Source organism: Callithrix jacchus, chromosome 8, assembly GCF_049354715.1.
Source record: "Callithrix jacchus isolate 240 chromosome 8, calJac240_pri, whole genome shotgun sequence".
Classification (NCBI taxonomy): Eukaryota; Metazoa; Chordata; class Mammalia; order Primates; family Cebidae; genus Callithrix; species Callithrix jacchus.
In genome coordinates this window covers 23,978,755-24,002,585 of record NC_133509.1, presented here as the reverse complement: position 1 = coordinate 24,002,585, position 23,831 = coordinate 23,978,755, and the positions used below count along the sequence as shown (strand labels likewise).

Genomic DNA, 23,831 nt, shown 5'->3' with positions numbered 1-23,831 from the left:
CTTTGCACCCTCTCTGGCAGTGGCTGTTTCCTCTCGTGCAAAAGAGCACAGAGGCTGCGGGCTGTGAGAGGGATGCCCTTCCTCCTCACCCAGAGCCTGGCTGACGCTGCAAACCGCACGATGGAGGGAACTGGGGGTGGAAACCGAGACTGCCTCTGCTTCCAACTAGAGAGAATGATGCCCTGGGCCTTGGGCCGCCCACACCAGGACTCCTCTCTGGATTGGCTCCAGAAGCTTTCTCCCTGACAGACTCAGTCATGCCCCATCCTCCCAGGTTTAGAAGGAAGTGAGCTTCCTGGGAGGCCGAGGCCAGTGTTTGAAACCTTTCTGGCCAGTATGGTGAAGCCCCATCTCTACTAAAAAAAAAAAAATTAGCCAGGCGTGGTGCACGTGCCTGCAATCCCAGCTACTCAGGGGGCTGAGGCAGGAGAACCGCTTGAACCTGGGAGGTGGAGGTTGCAGTGAGCCACAGTTGCACCATTGCACTCCGGCCTTGGCAACAAGAATAAAACTATGTCTCAAAAAAAAAAAAAAAATGGAAGGAAACGGGTTTCTTCAAAGCCTCACCCAGCCCTTACCCACACTTGCTGGGTAGCCTTGGAGAATGATTTTCCCTTTCTGAACCTCAGTTTCCTCATCTGTAGGATGTCAGAGTCATGCTCACTTAAGATAAGGGCTTTGAGGATGGGGAGGCTCAGGGCAGTGCTGAGGGACCACCTCCTCCTGCTCACTGTAGTGGGACAGCAGACCAGGAACATGTCAGTGCACCCAGATGTATAACTGGATATGCACCTAGTGGGCGAGACTTATATATAGATCTTGCTGTTTCCAGGATGCCTCCTCCACTGTGTTCACTACTACCATTAGAGAATCGTTCCTTTGGTTTCAAGGGCTGAGGCAGGAGAACCGCTTGAACCTGGGAGGTGGAGGTTGCAGTGAGCCACAGTTGCACCACTGCTGATCTATGTTATCTCACTTAATTCCAGCAATAGTCCCCATAGTCCTGTGAGGTCAGTATTCTTATTCCTGTTTTACAGAGAGGAAACGGAGCCTCATGGAAGGGATGTGGGCCTGGGGGATGCCACACAGATGGACTTTCGGGCTGGGCTGGGCCTGGATGCCACCTGCTCAGGCCTATGTCAGAGAGCCCTTTGCAGTAAATGGGAGAGTGTGGTGGTTTGCCGACGCCCGGCGCTCTGAGCAGTGGGCGATGGAGCAGGCAGGAGAGTGACAGCTCTTTCTGCTGGTGTTGACAGGCCAACCACCATTGGGCAACAGGAAGTGCCAGCCAGAGCCCTGGAGACCAGCAACCAGTGTGGGGATGTGGTGGCCAGATGGAACTCAGGGTTTCCCAGCTGTGGAAACAGGAACGGGAAACAGCCACACTGTGGGGGAAGTGAAGGGGTGATGGGCTGAGGCAAGAACATGCCCTCGTAGCGGGAGAGAGTGACCAAGGTGGAGAGTAGCTGAAGATAAGGTCAGAAATAGAACAGGGCCGGATGTGGTGGCTCATGCCTGTAATCCCAGCACTTTGGGAGGCTGAGGTGGGAAGATCACTTGAACCCAGGAGTTCAAGTCCAGTCTGGGCAACACGGTAAAACGTCTTCTCTTAAAAAACAAAACAAAGCAAAAATAAAAACAAAAATTAGCTGGACCTGTGGTGCACACCTGTAGTCTCGGCTAATTGGGAGGCTGGAGTGGAAGGGTCACTTGAACCCAGGAGCTGGAGACTGTACTGACTGCCTGTTTGCACCACTGCACTCCAGCCTGGGCAACAGAGAGTCAGATCTTGTAGGACTGTCATTGTAAAAAATTCCCAATGCCTAGGCTATACCCCAGGTCAATTACATCCTAATTTCTGGGGGTAGGACCTGGACATCCATATTTTTCAAAGTTCCCCAGAGCCTCCATGTAAAACTTTAGGTTGAGAGGCATCAACATAGATAATTGTGGTCATTAATTACCATTGCTGGCTGAGGGTGGTGGCTCATGCCTGTAATCCCAGCACTTTGGGAGGCGAAGGTGGGCAGATCACCTGAGGTCAGGAGTTCAAGACCAGCCTCGCCAACGTGGTGAAATCCTGTCTCTACTAAAAATACAAAAAAATTAGCTGGGCATGGTGGTGCATGCCTATAATCCCAGCTACTCAGGAGGCAGAGACAGGAGAATTGCTTGAACCTGGAGGCAGAGGTTGCAGCGAGCTGAGATGGTGCCACTGCACGTCAGCTTGGGCAACAAGAGTGAAAACTCCATCTCAAAACAAAACAAAACAAAACAAAACTTACCATTGCCGACAATGGGCATACATCTAATTTTTATCATTTTCATGACCTTGTTCGATTCACCTGAGTGAACAGAGGTTAGAAGTTTTGAGAGCTGCGGTAATTAGATGTAACATAAAATTAACCATTTTAACCATTTTTAAGTGTATGATTCAGTGGCATTAAGAACATTCAGCATTTCCTCAATTGCTTCATCGTTCTGAACAGAAATTGTACCCATTAAACAAGAACTTCCCACCCTTTTGTGGGTAACCCCCCATACAGGCACCGAGGAATGAGAGCTAAGCAGAACCCCGGCACAGTTAGGGCTTGAGGAATATCTCACTTTATAGTGTTACCACTCAGCTATTTCCTTTTATATAATCCTTTATATAATCATATATTAGTTTATAGAATTAGGGCTTGACAAATCCCTTTATATAATCCTCTATATATAATCATATAATAGTTAATAGTATGAGTGCCTAAAGAATATTTCCCTACATATATACCTATAATTATATCTTAGTTCATATCGGAGGAATGCCTAGAGTGGACACAGTACAGAGCATGATTTAAGGGAAAACAGTTATGCCAGGACAAGAATCCATGGCCCAGGCGGCAGCGTTCAGTATCATAAAGATGCCCGCTGTATGGCAGGCTTGGGGCGAGAGCCACTCCTCCTGATAAAGGAGTTGTAGGACCTTGCTCCAGTTCTTGTGGAAGGCTGCCCTCAGACCGGCAATCCACCTTGGTGACTGTGAACTTTATCAGCTCTTGCTACTGTACTGCTTGAAAAGCATCTTCCCATAGAACCCCTTGGAAGCTACCAGAAGGTGGCGGTAACCCTGACAGCTCTGTCACTGCTGTGTGACTCAAAGCATCCTCCTATAAATCTTCCTAGAAGTAGTTTGACCATAGATAGAAGTATTGCACACTGAGCATGGCCCACCTTCATACCTCAGTGACCTAATGGGGGTGGACCGCTTACTGCTCACGGCCCTTGCCTTCGTGGGAAGGGGCCCTTTGCTGTGCACTGTCCACCTCCTGGCCTAAGTGACCTAATGGGGGTGGACCCCATGTTTTATTGCTCACGACCCTATCACTATCCTTAAAGATGATTTCACTCACTGCCCTGCGCCCTAACCTATACACAATAAATACTCATGCTTCTGGACATTCGGGGCCTCGCCTGACTCCGCTTATAGGTGGTGTGGCCCCCTGAGCCCAGCTGCGTTTTTCTTGTACTTCTGTGTCCTGTCTCTTTATTTCTCGGATCCTGCACCTCAGCACAGCATAAGGCTCACCCCAAGACCCTGTGGGGCCATCAGCCCTACGTCAGGCTCCCAATGTGCCCTATATCCCTTCACCGCATACCTTGCTCAACCTCGATTCCACGTTCTATCTCTATGGATTTGCCTGTTCTATTCATCTCCTATAAATAGAATCAGATAATATTTGTCCTTTTGTGTCTGGCTTATTTCAGTTGACATAATTTCTTCAAGGCTCATCCATGTTGTAGCATGTGTCAGAATTTTCTTCCTCTTTATGACAAAATAATATTCCTTTCATTGGTGTACAAGCACCTGTTTGAAACCCTGCTTTCAATTCTTTAGATATATACCTAGGAGTGGATTTGCTGGATCATATGGTAATCCTATGTTTAACTTTTTGAGTAACTGCCAAGCAGTTTTACATTCCCATCAGCCATGCAGAAGCGTTCCAGTTTTTTCATATCTTTGCCAACTCTTGTTAATTTCTGTTTTTTTTAAATCATAGCCAATCTAGGAGGCATGAAGTAGTATCTCATCATGGTTTTGATTTGCATATCTCTAGTAATTAGTGATGTTGAGCATCATTTCATGTGTTTATCAGTCATTTGTATACCTTCTTTGGAGAAATGTGTACTTAAGACCTTTGCCCACTTTTGAATTGGTTGTCTTTTTATTGTTGAGTTGTGGGAGTTCTTTATATATGCTGGATACCCATCTTTTATCAGATATATAATTTGCAAATATTTTCTCCCACTCTGGAGTGTCTTTTCACTCTTTTGTTATTGTCTTTTGATGCACAAAAGTTTTTCATTTTGATGAATTCAACGTGTCTATTTTTTGTTTTGTTGCCTGATTTTAATATCATATCCAAGAAATAACTGCTAAATCAAATATCATGAAGCTTTTCCCTATGTTTTCCTTTAAAGTTTTGTAGCTTTGGGTCTTACATTTAGGTGTCCGATTCATCTTGAGTTGATTTTTGCATGTAGAATAGAGTAAGGGTCCAGCTTCATTCTTTTGCATGTGGCTATCTGGTTTTCCCAGCACCATTTGTTGAAGACATTTCCTTTTTTCATTGAATGGTCTTGGCACCCTTGTCAAAAATCAATTGACCGTATATGTTAGGGTTTATTTCTGAGCTCACTATTCTATTCTATTGGTTAAATGTCTGTCCTTAGGATAGTACCACACTACTTCAATTACTGTAGCTTTGTAGTAAGCTTTGAAATCAAGAAGTGTGAGTCCTTGTTCTTCTTTTTCAAGATTGTTTTTGGCTCTTCAGGGCTCGAGTAGAGCTGCTTTTGTTGTTCCCATTTTATAGGTGAGGAGACTGAGGCTTGGACCCTCCTGAGCTTGCCCAGACTGGACTGGCCATAAGTCCATGACAAACTCCTCATCATACTCCCACCCAGGGCACACATAGGGAGACACTGGCTTTAGAGGGCCTCAGGGTTGTGGGGTTGTGGGCTCCTCCCTGTGATTGCCCTGCCTTCCAGCTCCCCAAGAAGGTCCATCCATGACTTCCTGGCTTCCTCGAGGCCCCACCAGCTCTCTCTTCTTCAAGGAGGGTCTGGAGGGAAGGCCTGGGGCCTGGGCCACCAACTTCCTTAGCGGATTAAGAGGAGATCCTGGCCTCGGCTTGCCTGGACCTGAGGGGCCTTTAAAAATCAGGACTTCTGGCCCAGTGCAGTGGCTCATGCCTGTAATTCCGGCACTTTGGGAGGCCGAGGCAGGTGGATTGCTTGAGCCCAGGAGTTCAAGACTAGCCAGGGCAACACGGCAAAACCCAATACCTACAAAAAATACAAAAATTATCAGGGGCGTAGTGGTGCACACTTGTGGTCGCAGCTACTTGGGAAGCTGAGGTGGGAGGATCACTTGAGCCCAGGAGGTCGAGGCTGCAGTGAGCTCTAATCACACCCCTCCACTCCAGCCTGGGAAATAGAAAACTTTGAGGACCGCAGTCACTGAAGTAGAAAGGATTCTCTTCTCAGTCACCTCCTGAACAATTGCCATTGGCCTGGACCAGCTCTCAGCCCACTCTCCCAGGCGTCAGGCCCCTGGACTATAGGTGGTAGGAAGACCCGGAACAGCTGAGGATGGTTCAGGCAAGCAGGGCTGGGGGTGGAGGGCAGATCAGCATGGAATTCGGAATCGGTGTCCCTGGATGCAGTGAATACTAAACACAGCCAGGTGTGATGTCTGCACAGCACAGGAAGCACTGGGAATGGGTGGGGTGTTTGCGTGTGGAAATTGACCCTGGAACCAAAGAAACAGCTGTGGCTGGTGCCAGGACCAGGGGAAGACCAGCGGCTAAGCCTGGGTCTAGGGTCAGAGCAGGAGCCGCCATGAAGCTGTGAGAATTTCATCCCAGTCCTCAGATAACTCCCAGTCCTCAAGGGAAGGAGGTTTCACTCAGGTTCCGGCAGTCTTGTTTCTTTGTTTGTTTTTTGAGACAGAGTCTCGCTCTGTTGCCCAGGATGGAGTGCAGTGACCTGATCTTAGCTCATTGCAACATCTGTCTCCTGAGCTCAATCAATTCTCCTGCCTCAGCCTCCTGAGTAGCTGCAATTACAGGCATGTGCCATCACACCTGGCTAATTTTGTATTTTTAGTAGAGACGGGGTTTCACCATGTTGGCCAGGTTGGTCTTCTATTAGCCTATTACTTGGATAGGCCAAGTGACCCACCCGCCTTGGTCTCCCAGAGTGCTGGGGTTACAGGCGTGAGCCACCATGCAGTCTTGTTGAGTCTTGCCTCCATGCAGGCTGAGTAAAACGTTAAACAATGAATGGTCCCAGAGAACCTCCTCACACAGCCCAGCTCCCCCGGCCTGAGGGCAGCGGGGCATCTGACTCTACTTGGAGCCGTGCTTTTCCACAGCGTGGCCCTGGGCGACATGTACACTGGCTGTGCTGGGCAGAGCAGAGCAGTTTCCCAGGCTCCCACGCAGAAGCCTTTACTTGGCGGGCACCACCTTTGTCTGTCACTCTGGCCCTAGAGCCCAGCGGCCCGCTTTGATCCTACTATACTCCCAGGTGCCCTGGGGAGCCCTCACCTCTCTGAGCCTCTGGTTCCTTGTCAGTAAGCATCGTAGTATTTTCAACCCACCTTGGTGGTTAGAGGATGGAGAGTGGAGACACGCATGTTAATGGCCAACCAAGGATAAGCAGCCCCACAAGCCCCGGCAGGTGTGGAGTCCAATCATCCCCAGGCGCGGGAGGCCCCCAGGCTCAGCTTTGCAGGACCAGGACCTGCTAAGGCCGGCAGAGGAGGCCCAAGGGTCTCCAGAGGCTGCCCGGGTCTGTCCCTGCCTTCAGGGAAGGGCATGGGCATAGGAGCGGGGCTCCCCTGAAGCTCTGGGGGTTCATTTCTGTCTCTTGAGCAAGCCCCAAGCCCAGGGGAGCCTGCCAGCCCTCACACCTGCAGCAATTCACAGCCACAAAGCATAGCAGCCCTATAAGGGCTTAGGGGGCCATGTATTCTCCGTAATTTACAGATGAGAAAATAGAGGCCAGAGAGTGGGAGCCACTAGCCTAGAGAAGTGTCCCAGCTAGGATCAAACCCAGTTCTCCTTGTCAACGCCCCTTCCCAGAGCTCCTCTGAGTTCACAGGCACTAATCCTCTCAGCTGCCCTTCCAGGAGCCCAGCAAGTGCCAGGTGCCCTGTGTGAGTCTCCTGCAGGTGTTGTCCTTTTAGTCCTCAGAGCCCCTGGCAGCGGGTGATGCGCTGGTCCTGGTCTCACAGAGGAGGAGTCTGCACTCAGGAGGTTTGTGACTTGTGCAGACTGTGTGGAACTGGCCAGAACCAGAACCAGTGCCTGAGCCTAACCACGCCCCGCTGCCTGCACTTGTGGTGGGCCTGTGCTCCCCTGGGACATCCCTGCAGGCATAGGTGGTGCAGGAGGGTGATGCTTGGGACCGGGATGTGCCAGGACCCACCTGGCTGCATCACCACCTGGCTGGTCACTCACAGACGGGGAGCCCATGCAGCAGGGAGCCCTGCTCTTCCTATGAAGACAGCTGTACCTTTCCTGGTTGGCTACCGGGTCAGCGTCTCATCCAGAGATTGGGGTCTGGGGTGGCTCAGCTCCATCCTCCCCTGTGTCAGTCACTCCCAAGGGCCCCCGGCCTCCCTCAGTTGCCTTCGCCCTCAGCCACTGCCATCTCCCTCACCCATTGCTGGATCCTAGTGAGCCCCGACTGCCAAATTAGCTTGGCAGGGGTGGTACAGAGCTGTGTGAGCTGGGCTGGTCACTGTTAGCCTCAGTTCCTCGCCTGCCTGTAAGATGGGACAGTGACCGCACAGTACTGACTTGACAGGGTTTCCTGAGGATCGGAAGGGGTCATGCCTGAGAGCCCCACCAGGCATCCCACCCACTCAATCCCTTCCCCTGCACCTGGAACCTGGCCCTGTTTCCTGTGACCTCCTGGGAAGGTCCTGCCCCTTACTCTGCATGACTTGGCTCTCCTCTGTCTGGCCTCAGGCCACCTTTACAGACACCTGTTCTGTCTCCCCGCACCTGTCCCTGCTGCCTTGAAGCAGGCTTGTATAGGAGCAGCGCTAGCACTGGACTTCCAGGCAGGTGAGCCTGAGGGGCGTGGCTCCCTTTACCTCTGGCTGCCTGGTGTTTGCTCCTTGCCTCCTCTCTCACTTTTCTTCTCTTTTTCTTTTGAGACAGGGTCTCACTCTGTCACCCAGAGTGTGAGCCACCGCACCCAGTCAATTCTGGAGTCTTTTCACTCTATTTAATTTTTTTTTTGCATTTTAGGTTTTGGGGTACATGTGAAGAACATGCAAGATTGTAGCATAGGTACACATATGGCAGTGTGATGTGCTGCCTTCCTCCCCTTCACCTATATCTGGCATTTCTCCCCATGCTATCTCTCCCCAACTCCCCATCCCCCGCTGTCCCTCCCCTATTCCCCACAACAGACCCCAGTATGTGATGCTCCCCTCCCTGTGTCCATGTGTTCTCATTGTTCAACACCCGCCTATGAGTGAGAACATGTGGTGTTTGATTTTCTGTTCTTGTGTCAGTTTGCTGAGAATGATGGTTTCCAGGTTCATCCAGGTCCCTACAAAGGACACAAACTCATCGTTTTTATGGCTGCACAGTATTCCATGGTATATATGTGCCACATTTTCCCTTTTTTGATATTGTCTTTTGATGCACAAAAGATTTTCATTTTGATGAATTCAATGTGTCTACTTTTTGTTTTGTTGCCAGAAGTGTTGACAAGGATATAAAGAAACGCACATTTCAGGCCGGGTGCAGTGGTTCACATCTGTAATTCCAGCACTTTGGGAGGCCGAGGCGGGTGGATCTCCAGGGGTCAGGAATTTGAGACCAGCCTGGCCAATATGGTGAAAGCCCATCTCTACTAAAATACAAAAATTAGCCAGGCCTGGTGGCAGGCACCTGTAATCCTAGCTACTTGGGAGGCTGAGGCACGAGAATCATTTGAACCCGGGAGGCAGAGGTTGCAGTGAGCCAAGATCATGCCACTGCACTCCAGTCTGGGCGACAGACTGAGACTTTGTCTCAAAAAAGAAAAAAAGAAATGCACATGTCATACACTGCTGGTGGGAATCTAAATTCATATAATCTTTCTGGAGAGCAACCAAATGTATCCAGGTATCCGTTAACATTTTTGAACGTGCCTTTTTTTTTTTTGAAAGTGCTGGGACTTCAGGTGTGAGCCACTGTCCCTGGCCCTCTCTCACTTTTCTGCATGTTTTGGTTTCATGACGCAGGAGAAAGAAGAGGGATCTGCGCTGGCCCCATGAAAGCTCAGGAGGAAGTGGGAATGGAGGCGGTGGGAACTTCCCTGCCTCATCATTGAGAAGGCCTATTTAAAACAACAAAGTTTTCAAGCCAGGCAGATCTTGGTCAAAAGCCAGATGCCCCACAGCCTTAGAGTCACCTCTCTTGTCCTCACCTTCTTCATCCTCATGACAGGCAGTAGCTACCTCATGGTCAGTATTGCTGAGGGCAGGTGCCAAGCTCATGTGCAGTGTGGCCTTGTCCAGGGCTTGTGTTGCCCCCTCAGTGGGACCCCTGGGAGTCAGACCCCTGGGAGACAGACCCCTGTCAGCCACGGGTCTGTGGGCATCCCAGGACAATGGAGCCCAGCCCAGCTGGGCTGCTCAGGCAAGGGGCCCTGTAAGGCCTAGCATGGGCCATCAGACTGGGACTCAGCGGAGAGCTGTGGCACTCTGGAAACTCATTTCTAATCTCAAGGTCCAGTTGGCCCAGATGAACACAGAGTAGCTCATCTGACATTAATGTGTATTTGTTCTCTAAAAGCTAAAAGTCTGTCTTTGCCTTCTTGGCCCTCTCTGTTCAACACTTACCCTGGGCCATCTCAGAAAGCAGTAAGTCATCCTCATCCCATATTTACCTGCCTATACTTGGACCGCTGCAGTACTTGGGTCAGGGGGCTCCTAGACACCAAGTCCCTAGTTTAACAGGCAAGCTGAGGCTTGAGTCCTCTCTGTGGAACCTAACCTGCTTAGACCATAGTGATGGGCCCTCCTCACTTGTCAAAGCACCCCACCCTCTTTCCACACCTGTCACCACTCAGGCTCCTGGGAAGCCCTTCCTTGCATTGACCTGGAGTTGGCCTCCCTGTCTCTGTCCCTATGAATCCTGTCCTGGTTTGGGAAATTCCAGCCTCTAATGCTCCCTCTGCTCCTGATGGCCCCACAGAGATCTGCCGGAGAGACTGTTCCTCAGCAGTTCCTCCACAGCTTTGGCTTGGAACCCTCCATTCCCTCCCATCACCTCCTCCCAGATTCTCTGGGTAAGCAACTGCCTTGTTTATTACTGAGGGCTCTGGCCATCCATCCATCCATCCACTCACCCACTCATCCATCCAACCATCCAACATCCATCCAACCATCCATCCATCCACCCACTCACCCATCTACCCATCCCTCCATTCATCCACCCATTCACCAGTCTACCCATCCATCCATCCATCCACTTACCCACTCATCCATCCATCCATCCAGCCACCCACCCACCCACCCACCCACTCATCTACCCATCCACCCATGTGCCCATCCCTCCATTCATCCACCCATTCACCAATCTACCCATCCATCCATCCACCCATCTACCCATCCCTCCATTTGTCCACCCATCCACCAGTCCATCCATCCACCCACCCACCCGTCTACCCATCCACCCATCCACCCACCCATCTACCCAACCACCCATACATCCACCCATTTATCCATCCTTCCATCCATCCACCCATCCATCCATCCCTTCATCCATGCACCCATCCATCCATCCATCCATCCATCCAAATTGCACCTGAGTGTTTGGTCCTTTGCCTGCCTCAATTTGCCAACCAGTAATGGTGGAGAGGAGTCCCATTGTGGGGTACTGACTATAGGGCAGTGGGAGGAGCCTGGCTGCTACCCATTGACTTATCCTTCCCATGCCTCAGTTTCCCTATCTATACAATAGGGATGATAATACCTGCCTCAGAGGACTGTTATAAGAAGTAGAGGGGACTAGTTTGTCTGGCTTCTTTAAAGGTGCTGTGGAATGGGTCACTGAATCTGCAAGCAGACGATCTGGTCCCCTCCACAGGGCACCTCAGGAAACAGCAGTCATAGAGCCTTGTCCTCTAGAGGGCCTCACCGAGGCACTTCTCCAGCCCTTCATGGCGTGTCTGTGAGCAGGGCTGTGTGCAGGCACCAGGTGCTGGGATCCAGTGGGGAACCTGAAAGACCCCCCCTCTGCCTCCATGGAGCTTGGCCCTTCCTACCCCAGGTTTTCAGTCCACAGAAGACAAGCAACAGGAAACTAGGTGTTAGCAAACCCACAGTGTCGGCTACCCCGGCTGCAGAAGTCCCTGCTGGTGTGAGGGAAACCAGCAGCTCAGCACACGCAGCTCCATGACTGTCATCCGACACAGCCGGCCCTGGCTCCGAGGCCTGTGAGATGACAGGCAGGGAATCTACACTCCCTGTTCCATTTCTTCACCTGCCAATAAAAGATGATCTTTTTAAAAGGTTTTCAGAAAGGGAAGAACCTATCAACCCAAGAACGTGTCAGCTGTTAGAAAGATTTTCAACAAGACTGGGAAGACTTTTACAAGGTGCTTTTGAACTTGGTAGGGGGCAGGTAGAAACACTTTTCTTTCCTCTACCTTCAAGGCCTCTGCTGGGTCTTGCTTCCCCACCCGTGGGTCATACTGGAGCTTTGCCAGTCATGTTCAGGTGGACCCCAATCCAGTCCAACCTTGTATCACAGCTTCACTCTATCATTCCATTCAAAGTGCCCAGTCCCCCAACTTTCATTGAAAACCTCTGATGGGGAAAACAGAACAGGGTCGCTTTCCTCCTTGGCCATGGAGTACCCACACTCCACTGCCAGCTGCCTCTGGGGTCTCCATGGGCACGACAGGGCATGGGGTCATGACTGTAGAGGGGAGAAATACCTCACTGCCCTGATACTGTTGTAACTGGTGACAGCAAACGCACACAGGTCAGCTCTTTCTCTTCCTGGCATCTGGGCATGTTCTGTGGTGACCATGCCCCCCTGGAGTCCCTGACCACTCCGTTCCCTACACCCTTCCACTTCCGGCCCCTCCCGCTGCATCCAGCAGTCTGCTCCACGCAGCGTCTGCTTGGGGCCCCTCTCTCCCTGTCAGGCTGTTCTCACGGCCCCCACTTGGTTCCCAGGTAAGATTTCAGTGCCAATTCTTGGACATAGCAGATGGGAACTGGAACCAAAACCCAGGCATCTCCCCCAAGGTTGGAGGCTTAGCTGTCCTTCGATAGATGCTGTATTCTGGAGTGCCAGGCAAGGGAGCATTTGAAAAAGGTTTTACTCCCCTTTAAAGCCACACTCTGGTGGAGGAAGGTGTGTAGGGTGAGGGGAGGTGACAAGGTGACTCATTTCTTCCAGCCTGGCCCCAGCTGAGGAAGGCTGTGTTTGGTCGGGGAGGTGGCAGGCAGGTGGGAGGGCTCAGGGAGCTGCTGCTTGCTGAACTGTCACTGGATGACAGGCCCTGAGTGTGGGGCTTGCAGAGAGGGGAAGTAATGGGAGGTTAACAGCCAAGATCGCAGCTTGGCCTCTCTGGGTTTTATCCGGGCTGTGCCCTGCAGGTCCCTGGGCAGGTTGGGTAGCCTCTCTGGGTTGCCTTTTCCACATCTGTAAAATGGGAGTCATCATCCTTAGCCCAGTACCCGCCTCGTGGCGAGCCCGATCTTGAGTCCACTGTTCTCCCCCATGTGCGTGATTTCACTTTCTTCTCAGGTCAGCTCTATGTGGTGACGATATCAGGCCCATTTTCACAGAGAAGGAAATGAGCTGAGATGGGCCAGGGTCACGGCAGGTGTGAACCCACAGCGAGTCGGTTAGACCCTTCCCAGACTCTCAAACAGGCCCGAGTGCCCTCTCTGATCTGCAGTCCACACAAGGGGAGCTGCGCCCTAGAGGGTTGGGCTATCAGGGCCCGAAAAGGGGTTAGCCTCCTGTCCCCGCTTCCCCAGTGAGGAAACCAGGTCCTGAGAAGTAAAACAACTTGCTTTAGGCCCTGGTGTCTGTGGTCTCACCCCTGCAGCCACCAAGAGTGTTATGGGCAGGAAAAGGGGGAAGTGGCGGTAGGTACCGAGGCTGCTGCTCCACTGAACCGTGGGGCGCGGAGGGGCCCTGACCAGCTCACAGGCCTCGCCATGGCTCACACCAACACCCACCAGAGAATGAAGCCGGTGGACTGTCCCTGGACAGAACAGGGCACCCAGGCCTTTGCGGCATGGCCTCGAGGTGGAGGCAGGAATATGCTTCCTCCGGGAGCCTCCTCCTGGAGTTCTGGGCTGCAGCCTGGAGCCGATGACCACACACCATGGACGGCAAGGGCTGGGTCCCACATTCGGCTCGATGACCACACACCATGGACGGCAAGGGCTGGGTCCCACATTCGGCTCGATGACCACACACCATGGACGGCAAGGGCTGGGTCCCACATTCGGCTCGAGGGAGCCTCCCAGAGGAAGAGACTGTGCCTGCTCCCCACTTGGCACCCCTAGTCCAGGACAGGTTGTCCTGGGTGCCACATGGCTGGGCCGTGGCCACTGGGTGTTCACTGGTTCTCTAGGGCAGCGATCATCTGACCCAGCCCGGGCACCTGGCTAGCCTCTGAATCCACAGTAACCGAATTATACCCCGAAATACAGCTTTGATTTGAGGTGGAGAGAATTTGAGTAATCATTTTCAAGAGTTCTTTTTTCAAATAATGTTTGGGTGTTCCAAAATAGAATATGGTTCCTGGGCTCCCTAGTAAATGGCTGTTATGGGTATATGGCTTTGGGGACAGGTTGACCTGGATTCAGATCCCAAACTCTGCCCTTCACCCACTGAGTGGCTTTGGGCAGTCTCTTTCCCTGTTTGGGCCTCCTGTCCCCATTGTTCCCTCCCAGGATTGGCGTCGTGGTCAGGAAGACAACGCCTTGCTGCTCCTGGTGCTGTGTGTGGCAGGTGGGCTTGATAAATAGAGATTCCCAACGGCCAGGGCCACAGGCCACACCGGGTGACAGAGGGCAGACAGTGGGAGGGAAGAGGGAGGGAAGAGGAGTGGGGGACAGCTAGGGTAGGCCCCCTGGGGGTGACACTGGTGCTGGGTGGACCCACACGACTGATTAATTTATGGGATGATTGGTTCATTCATTTCCTTAACAGCATCCTGAGCCTGACTCTCCCAGCTCAGAGCACTGAGTCAGACCCATGCTCTTGAGGAGGTGGCGGGGGTGGGGGTGAAGGAGGAGGGCGCAGGTTGGGGGAAGGGGTGCAGGACTGGGAAGCATCGTGAGCTGCCCCTGGAGTGTCAGGCACTTCCTTGGAACAGCCTGGTCCTTGTGACAGTAGCTCACTCGACCACAGCCCCTGCCAGCAGCCTGAAGGTCTGAGCGGGGGACCGGGTGGGATCCTAGAGCCTGCAGCCTCTGGGGACTTGAGCACGGAGGACGCGGCCTGCAGGGCCTCTTACCGCCTCCTGACGCCTTCAGAATGGCCAATGTAGGTTCCATTTGCATCTCTTTCCACTCTGGGGGCCTCTGTAGGGACAGAAGAAGGGTTCCCTTGACGTCAGGGCTGGGGGTGGGCTGGGATCCAGGTGGCCTCTCCCAGAGGTGTCAGGAATGAATGACAGGTCCCCTGAGAGTCTAGATTCTCGTCCTGACTCTGCAGTCTCAGGGAAGCCATTTCCTTCTCAGGCCTCAGTTTCCCCAAGAGTGAGGGGAGCCGCACAAGGTGCTTCCCAGTTCTGGGGGGGGGTCTGTGGCATTCTGACCTGAATGCTGGTGTCCCGCTCAGCATGACTCCCCTGGGCAGAGGCAGGAGGCTGAGGCTCCAGTTTTGCTCTTATTCCCAGCTGCCACGAGCTCTGACCGGAGGGTCTGGAGCCAGGGCAGAGGCTGGGGGTGGGAAGGGGAGGCCTGCTGGCTGCAAGCAGCTGCCACCAAAGCCACGGAAATGGAAGCCTGGGCCAGGCAAGCCCAGTGATGCCAGCTTGGACATGGGAGTGGATGCCTGACCTGAGGCTGGGGGATCTTCCAGGCCAGACACCTGCTTGTTGCTCTGTGGACAGCTGAGCCTGGGCCAAGCCCTCCTCAGGAATTTCTAGGGATGCTTACGGAGAGGGTAGGAGCTTGGGGTCCTACGTGTCCTACAGGCCAGGAGATTCCATCCTTCTGAGTCTGCTGAGGGTGGGCTGGAGTCGAGGGAGGGGGCGGCACCTGTTGAGACAATTTATGCCATTGCTACCCCTCCCTGCTACTTCTGATTCTCCTTAGACCTTGGAGAATACCTTCTCCTTCCAGCGCCTGACTCAAATGCCTCTTCCTGCAAAGAGCTCTCCTAGATCTGGACTCCACCCCTGCTCTCTGCACACCCCTAAGGTGGCATTTAAGGGGAGACACAGGTCAGGGGAAGGAGCACCAGGCTTTGCCTGAGTCGAGTGAAGTGTGCGTGACCCTGGAGTGTTGTGTGTGTGTGACCTTGGAGGGTGGATGTATGGTCAGGGGAGCTGGGGCTTCTTCCCCAGTCCCTGAGGCTTTGGGGGTCTTCAGGGATAGAAAGGAAGACAGACTAGGTGCAGAGTGTCAGGCCTGCCCTGACATGTCAGGTGTAGTTGGTGGCAAAAGCACTGCCTCCCCCAGTGCCCCTCCAGTTCCCCTGGAGTAAGCCTGTGCACAGGGCCTGGGAGAGCTGAGGGAGTTGAGGGGGAGACTGGCTCTGGGACCCCAGGCCTGGGGATGTCCTGGGAGACCTCGTTCCCTCATAGTCCTTAACAACCTCCCTCCCCAACTTCCCACACCGGTGGCTCAGACACAGGCCTGGAATCTACCGCACGGGAGGAAGGAGATTGGGTGGGCAGGGAATGATAGCCAGGGCAAGCCGGGCAAGTGCCAGGAAGCAGAGGGTAGCTGTCCCTGGAGAGTTCTCTGAGGCCCCCACCCCACCTAAGTCCAGAGGTGAATGTAAGGTGTGCTTGTGTGTGCTCTGGCCTTCACGGAAGTCACCCTCCCTGCCCACCTCCCTGGATCTGCGTGAGGGGTTCCGGAGCCCACAGAGAGCCCAGCACAGCGTCTGGCACATGGCTGGTGCCCAAGAAACTGCAATTGCTGTGATGGTCACGGAGACTGTACAGTGCTGGGGTGAGAGGCAGGGTCTCGAGCCAGACGGCCTGGGGTTCAAGGCCAGGCCAGCCACCTTCCAGCTGGGCTACTCTGGATGAGGTCGAATGTCACCCCTCTACACCTCAGTTTCCCCACTTAGCTGAGATAGGGATATTGGGAAGGTGGCACCATGACTGAGTGAATTTCAGGGCTGGCTGTCATCGGGGGACTTATGGGTGGCCCTTCCCATCACTTTCATGCTAATATGTCCCAGCCTTCGAGCTCTGATGCCAGACCAGGCACCCCTGGCCCTGTCAGATGGTTGGGGCTCACTTATGCACCTGTGGCCTCTGCAGATGTGAGGGAACCTCCTGTGTGCCTTCCTGCATGAGGCCAGGTCTGGAATCCCAAAAGCTTGCCCTGAGCAGGGGAGATGGAGGCAGGAGAGAGGCTGTTCCTGAAGGTGGTGGGAGGGCCCCCAGGGCTGTACCCAGTGCCGCCTGGCCGTGGCCCTCATGTGTCCTTCTGTCCTGTGTCACAGTGCAGGGACTTCACAGCCCACACAGGCTACGAGGTGCTGTTGCAGCGGCTGCTGGATGGCAGGAAGATGTGCAAGGACATGGAGGAGCTGCTGAGGCAGAGGTGAGCTGCCAGGCAGGCCACGGGGAACGCAGGGCAGGAGGCAGGTGCCCTCTACTCGGCTCCTCTGGCAGTGGCCAGGGCCCTCAGCCCAGCCCAGCCCAGTCAGAACACCCCTGCTTTAAAAAGTCAGGAGTATGACTCTCCTGTGTTCCCTCAAACCTGGGCCTCCCCCAAGGGGGCAAGTCACTGATGAGTTTCAAATTCGCTGTCTGTGCAGGGCCCAGGCGGAGGAGCGGTACGGGAAGGAGCTGGTGCAGATCGCAAGGAAGGCAGGCGGCCAGACGGAGATCAAGTAAGAGCTCCTGGGCCTGGGGCTCACTCCTCTCCTCTGCTGGCAGTTTCTGGGCCTTGAGGGGAGGTTTAGGGCTTCCTAGCATGGGGTGGGCTGGGCAGAACCAGGGAAGGTTTGGATTGCTCAGGCGGCATTGGAACCCCTCCTTGGTATTCAGAGTAAGGCCAGGTTCTGTGTGGGTAAAAACCTGAGGTCTGAGTGCTGGGAAGGGTCTGGACAGGGGAGGCAGGAGGCCATCCATCCTCTGTCATTTGCAGCGAAGCCTGCACCAACCTGGGTGGCCTCCACTGAAGTCCTGAGGGGCAGGTGACAGGCTTCTCAGGTGGCAGGTGGCAGGCAAGCCCCCTATAGCACTGGCTCAGCCTGGGCTTCAAGGATGGAGATGTAGCCAGGGCCGGGGCCGGGGCTGGGAGGGGACACACCGGATTCCAGTGCCAGCTCCTCACCCTGCAGTTGTCTGACCATGGGCTGCTGCTGACACACGCTGTGCCTCGGTTTCCTCATCAGTGATGGGATAATCACACAGCCTTCCTCAAAGGAGGAAGTGGGCCCAGGGGCTTAGCTGAGGCCTGGCTGTAGGGGAGGCCATCAGGGGAGTGGCTCTGATGAAGCAGGGGGTCTCCAGCCCTGCAGGTCTCTGCGGGCAGACTGCTGGGGCTGGAGGAGAGAGGAGGAGAGGAGGCTGAGGTCAGGACAGAGCCACCGTTAACAGTGGCGTGCAGGGGCTCTGAGAAGGCCCAGACTGCTCCCTGGGTGAGGACAGAGCCAGGCTGAGGGGCAGACAGACTGCCGGCCTCCAAGTTCTTGAAAGGGCTCTGCAGAGTCATCCTGCTGAGGGGCCCTGAGGCCCGACCTGGCAGCTGCTGCGGACCCCCTTCCCCTCCTGACTGCTCCCCGAGAGAGGAACTGAATGTGCCATACTCTGAAGCTCCCCCAAAGACACTGGGCATGCTGGCAGCTCCTGCTTTCAGCCAGGAGCGATGGCAGGAAGGCTTTCACATGGCGTGAGCCGGGGAGATCCACATGCAATGCCGCAAGGTTTCGTGTATGAGGCCAGAAGTGTGTACGCAGCCCTGGGAGGACAAGCGCTCTAAGGATCCCTGGGAGCTCTGGTCTAGGCCCAGCCACTGGGAGCTGTGGTCTGTGGGCAAGTCGCTTAGCCTCTCCAAGTTGGTTTCTCATCTCCCACTCCAGTGAGCTGCTGTGCAGATCAACTCTGAGGGCCTCCCAAGGGAAGTGCTGAGGGCCGGGTGCAGGCTGGGCACAGAGTTTTATTTTATTTTATTTTATTTCCGGCTCTGGGCGGCCCTGAGTGCGCCTTAGTTATGCAAGGCCAGGCGGGGCAGAGTCTGCCCTCACTTATCCCCTGTGTGGTCCTGGATGGTCCTCCCTGTCTGAGTCCAGGGTCTGTACCTGTGGAAGGGGATGGTCATTTGGAGAGGTGTTCTGGGCAGGCCCGAGGCTCAGTCAAAGCAGAAGCAGGAAAGGCAGGACATGGTGAGGAGGCCCGAGGCTCAGTCAAAGCAGCAGCAGGAAAGGCAGGACATGGTGAGGAGTGAATGGGCGTCTGTGGGGAGGTGCCTTCTGCAGGAAGCAGTGCCCAGAGCTCTCAGGCAGGGGAGGGGCAGCTGTGCAGGCCTGGCAGCATGGCTGGGGGAGCCCCTTCCGGCCTCCAGGCCAGCTGGAAGAGTACTTTCCCAGAAAGATAGGGTACCTCATGGGGAGAACTCAGAGACTCAGGAGAGAGGGAGAGGACAGCCCCTGGCAAGGCATGATGGGGACCAGGCTGGGGTGTGTGTGATGCAGACTCAGGGGGTTGTGAGTCACAGGGGATTCACAGCAAGGAAGGAGAAGCTACCCATGGGAAAAATGCAATGGGGGTGGGGAACAGGGTGGGCTGTGGGAAGGCAGAGGTAGGCAACATCTTGCTCCATTTGTATAACTAGGAAGGGGCCAGGTGGAGGCTCTGGGCGGCCCTGAGTGCGCCTTAGTTATGCAAGGCCAGGCGGGGCAGAGTCTGCCCTCACTTATCCCCTGTGTGGTCCTGGATGGTCCTCCCTGTCTGAGTCCAGGGTCTGTACCTGTGGAAGGGGATGGTCATTTGGAGAGGTGTTCTGGGCAGTCACAAGGACAAGCAGAGACTGCCAAGCCACAGGGGTGCCTAATAACAACCCCCAACCCTACAGCCCCCCAAAGCTCCAGCCCTCTAGACATCAGATCAGTTGTAGTCCCCTGCTCAGTCTGGGGCTGAGAGGCCTGACCCAGTAGCCTAGACCATTTCCTTTGGGACCCAGCCCCTCCCTGGCCCAGAACCGCAGGCCCTTGGGAAAGCCACCTAGGCAGCTGGAGGCTGGGAGTCCCTGGAAGGGGAGCCACAGACCAGGGCTGGGAGCACTGTCAGAGCTGGCCTCGTGCTCAGCTGGGGTGAGGAGTACCAGGCCCGAGGCTCAGTCAAAGCAGCAGCAGGAAAGGCAGAAACAAAGCCCCAGGGCCAGCAACCCAGACGCAGAGCTTCCCAGGGCAGACAGGGAAGTGTCGGGAGAAACCTGCAGAGCCTGAGCTCCCTGTCAGGGAAGAGCCGTGCAGTGGACTGGGGAGCCTACTGGGAGGGAGGGAGAGGGAAGGGACTGGTGGAGGAGGGGAGTTGAGCCCAGCCCTGCTCACCTGCTGCACAGGCTGGGTCACTGTACACAGTGGGGCTCCGTAGTGTTGCTGTTGACCCACGTGGCATGAAGTAGTGATGCTGAGACCATGCAGCTGTTCTTCAGTGCAGGCCAAGCATCCGTCCTCCATCCATTTAGTCACCATCTAACTGAGGACCTGCTATACGTCGTGCCCGGGATGCATCAGGAAGATTCATTAATTTAAAATAAAATAAAATAAAATGAAGGGCTTTGCCATTCCTTAGCCAGAGTCCAGCACACTGAGAGTGACTTCCTTCTTCTTCCTAGTTCATTGCATCAGGGCCCTCTTATGCCCCACCTCTTCCAGGAAACCTCCCAGACACCCTGCCTTGCCTCACTGTCAGAGTCTTGGCTTAGACCAGGTTACCTCTCCCCATGCCAACCTGAAGGGCTTTTGGTGGGGAAGAATGAGCAGTGGCGGGGACTTTTTCCTCATCTTGGACTCCTGGGGGTATGTATGTTGGCCCTCAGGAAAGGTGGCCTGGCTGTTCACCATGGGGGCTGCTGACCCAACCCTGAGGACATGAAGCCCTGGCTTCCCTGAGGCCCCAGCTGCCCCCCAGGTCTGTGGGATACCCCTTAAAGAATAGGCAGGGACTGGGGGGATGGGAAGGCTGGGGACAGGGTGCAGAATGAGGACAAAAGCCATGTGGTTAAGTGGCCCCATAAATAGCATAGTCAGTACTGAAGGCGGAACTGGCCGGAGTCCCCAGCCCCGCTGCCTGAAGGTGCTGCATTTCTGCACACCCCCTGACCTCAAACCAGCCAGGAGCAACCCTCAGGCCTGAAGCCTCAGGCCACTGAAATTAACAGGAGGTTACATCTTAGGTGATTTTTGACGTGTAGCTCCTTCACATGTTAACTCAGCAAACATCCATGGGGCAGCGGTAATGGAGGATGAACAAGTAAGACCCAGTCCCCAAACTCTAGCGATCCCCAACAGCGCTTTCAGTGCCTTTTAAAGACAATATTAGGCTGGGCGAGATACCTCACACCTGTAATCCCAGCGCTTTGGGAGGCCGACCTGAGGTCAGGAGTTCAAGATCAGCCTGAGCAACATGGTGAAACCCCATCTCTATCAAAAATACAAAAATTAGCTGGGCATGGTGGTGTGAGCCTGTAGTCCCAGCTACTCAGGAGGGTGAAACAGAAGAATCGCTTCAACCCAGGAGGCGGGGGTTGCAGTGAGCCCAGCTGGCTCCACTGGGCTGCAGAGCGAGACTTCGTCTCAAAAACAAACAAGCAGACAAACAGAAGCAGCTAGTATCAGCAAGGGCTTACCAATATTGCTGACATCACGTGTCCAGCCCTGCAGAGGCTGTGCCTGACTCTCCCTTCTAGCCTCTGGGCCTCTGCTCCTGCTGGTTCCCTGTTCCTCCCCTGCCCAGCCCCACCCATCCCTCAAGGCCTGCTTGAAATGCCACCTCCCTGATAAAGCTGTTGCCCCCACCCCCTATTGCTCCTCCTGTCTCAGGTAAGGTACTGGGGGTACCATATGACCCCGAAGCTACGCAGGGCAGTGTTTTGGAAGACAAAGGAAAATTGAGGCAGGCAGGGCTGGGCCAGCTTCCTGTAGCCCCTCTGTGGTTACTGGTGAGCAGGGCAGCCACCAAGGGGTGCAAGTTTGAATCCTCACGTCCCTGCCTCACTCCCACTCGTCACAAACCAAAAACGCTGTGGTTTTCCTGCCAGAGAGATTTTTCTTCATGGTCTCTCTTCCTCTGAACTCAGAGAGAATGACGACTTCGCTGAGGATATTGGTGAGGGCGAGCCAGGCCCTGTTCCTGTCAGGTGTCCCCTGACACTGGCTCACTGTGGGCACAGCCTCAGCACAGGGAATCGAGAGGGCCACTCCTGTCAGCTGCTGGGCAAGCTGCAGTGGGGACAGAGCAGGAAACACACTGGAAATCTAGACCGTGTTTGAGCACAGAATTTCAGACTGAGCTTCCTGAGAGCCCAGTCAAAAAGGGCAATGGGATGAATTACACGTGAAGGCACTGGAGACAGATGGCAGGAGGTAGAGGCCTATGCAGGGAACCTGTCCTCGACATGTGATCGAGACACAGTAGAGGCGCTCAGGGACATCTTGACAGTTTCTCTGAGCAGCGGTGGTGGGGGGGCGGGGGGACAGGAGGGCGGTGGGTGAGGAAGTGGGAATTTCATAGGGCAGAAAACGACTTTACGACTTTACAGGGGCTCCCAGATCCTCTGGAAGATCAGCGCTCAAGGCCGTTCACCTTGGGAGCTCTGGGGCAAAGCTGGGCTCATGCACAGAGCTGAGGCTGCGTCCTTGAAAGTCTGGGCCCAAGAAAGGGAAAAGGAGTGTCCTGGGCCTTGTTGTGTGAGCAGAACTAGGATAGCCTGATGGTTCCAGCAGTGGGGACAGGGGACCTGCGGCAGGAAGGCCTGCAGCCCAGGGGACAGCAGAGGGGGCCTGGAGGGGCCAGAACCTGCCCAGTTGCCCTGCCCCAGGCAGAGGCAGCACCAGCATCTATGCAGCCTCCAAAGCTCAGCCAGGTCATGGGGACAAATGCGAGTTCAAGGTGAGCACAGACTGTCATTGTCAAGACTGTCCTGGGGCGGGGACAGAGGCTGAATGTCCACCTGGCAGTGCTGTGGATTCAGGCAGGCTCCCAGCTTCCAGGTGGGGGGCTGGGTAAAGGGCCAGCAGCACCCAGAACCTTTGATTCCTTACAGCACCCCCAGCCTGAGACAATGGGCCAGGGTGGCCCATAGGCGGCTTTGGGGTTGAGAAAGTCTAGGCTATGAGCCTGGGGACAAGGGGGACGAGAGCCAGGCATTGCCCCTGTCCTCAAGGGCTGGTGGTTCAGCGGGTGCAGACATGGACTGGGTTAGCCCACGGTGACATCAGTGCTCAGAAAGGACAGGAGAGGGTGTCAGGCAAAGACCCTGCAACGGAAATGGTCATGTGCAAAGGCCCTGAGGCAAGATGGAGATGGCACTTGGAAGGAATGGGGGGAGGAGCAGAGAGCAGGGCTGACAGATGGGAGGTGAAGGTGGGGGGCAGGGGCTGCAGGGTAGTGGCAGCAAGCATGGGACAGGCATGAGATTTAGGAGATAAAATAGAAGGTGGTGGCAAGGAAGGGAGAGGACAGAGACGGGGTGAGTCCTGGGTTTCTGGTGTGTACAGCTGGTGGACAGGGGAATCTTTGCTGAGTGGGAAGCCTGGCAGGAGGAGAGCTTTGCGGGACAGGTGCTGAGTCTGGTTTTGGACAGCTGGATTTCAGCTGTGAGACTCCAAAGGTGTGAGACCCCAGAGGTGAGGGCCAGGCAGTAAGTCTGGGGATGCTGTGTCATGAAGGAAGGGGGACCAAGGGTGGCATGCGTGAGGGCTGGGTGGGGGCACAGGGGACCGCACTGCTCCTGGAGGCTTCTGTGAATGGGAGACACTGAGCCGAGGGGTGCACTGACAGGAAGCAGAGGGATTGCAGGTGTCACGGCTGGTGAGGAGTCAGAGTCCTGAGCCCCACAAGGGAAGGTGGGGTCACCACTCAGCCACCCCCTCTCCTTCCTCTCCCTGGGTTCCGCTTCCTTCCGCAGGGCGGCCACGAGTGCAGCGCATTCATCCCTCTTACCCTTGGCTTCTCATCTGTGAAATGGGATAATAAAGGGCTGGCAGAGTTGTGAGGTCTCGTCTCTCAGGCCAGCAGGTCTCACGTCTGGATGGGCATCGCAGCGCTTGGGGCCGGCCCCCACCCCGAAGCCTCAGCCTCAGAAGGACAGGGAGAAGCCTGAGAATCTGTATTTCTAAGAGGCTCCGCGGATGCTGCTGCTGCTGGCCTGTGGACCTCACTTTGGGATCCACGAGTTTAGGGCGAGGGACCTGGCCCCCACAGATCTCCCCCCAGGCCTGGACCCCCAGGGCTCCTGCCAGGTTGCTGCTCCTCCTTGGCCTCCGCTTCCCCAGGTGTCTATCGAGAGGAGAAGCTCCCTGAGAAGCCTGCCTGGTGCGCTGCCCTCGCCACCCAGGGCTGTCTGGTGGGAGTCATGAGGCCATATGGCCGCCAGGGGGCGGGCG

General features: G+C 54.8%; 1 protein-coding gene across 5 annotated transcripts in view; it reads left to right on the top strand.

Annotated features, from left to right (window-relative positions):
* PSTPIP1 (proline-serine-threonine phosphatase interacting protein 1) overlaps positions 1–23,831 on the top strand; it is a 45,166-nt gene that overhangs the window by 7,866 nt on the left and 13,469 nt on the right. For 4 of the 5 annotated variants that reach the window (XM_035259276.3, XM_035259275.3, XM_054239475.2 and 1 more), the window contains exons 2-3: positions 16,716–16,816; positions 17,034–17,108. The exons of the other annotated variant lie outside the window; for it this stretch is intronic. In XM_035259276.3, coding sequence (XP_035115167.1) covers positions 16,716–16,816; positions 17,034–17,108 — 176 coding nt within the window. The remainder of the gene's footprint in view (positions 1–16,715; positions 16,817–17,033; positions 17,109–23,831) is intronic. 5 annotated transcript variants of the gene reach the window in all.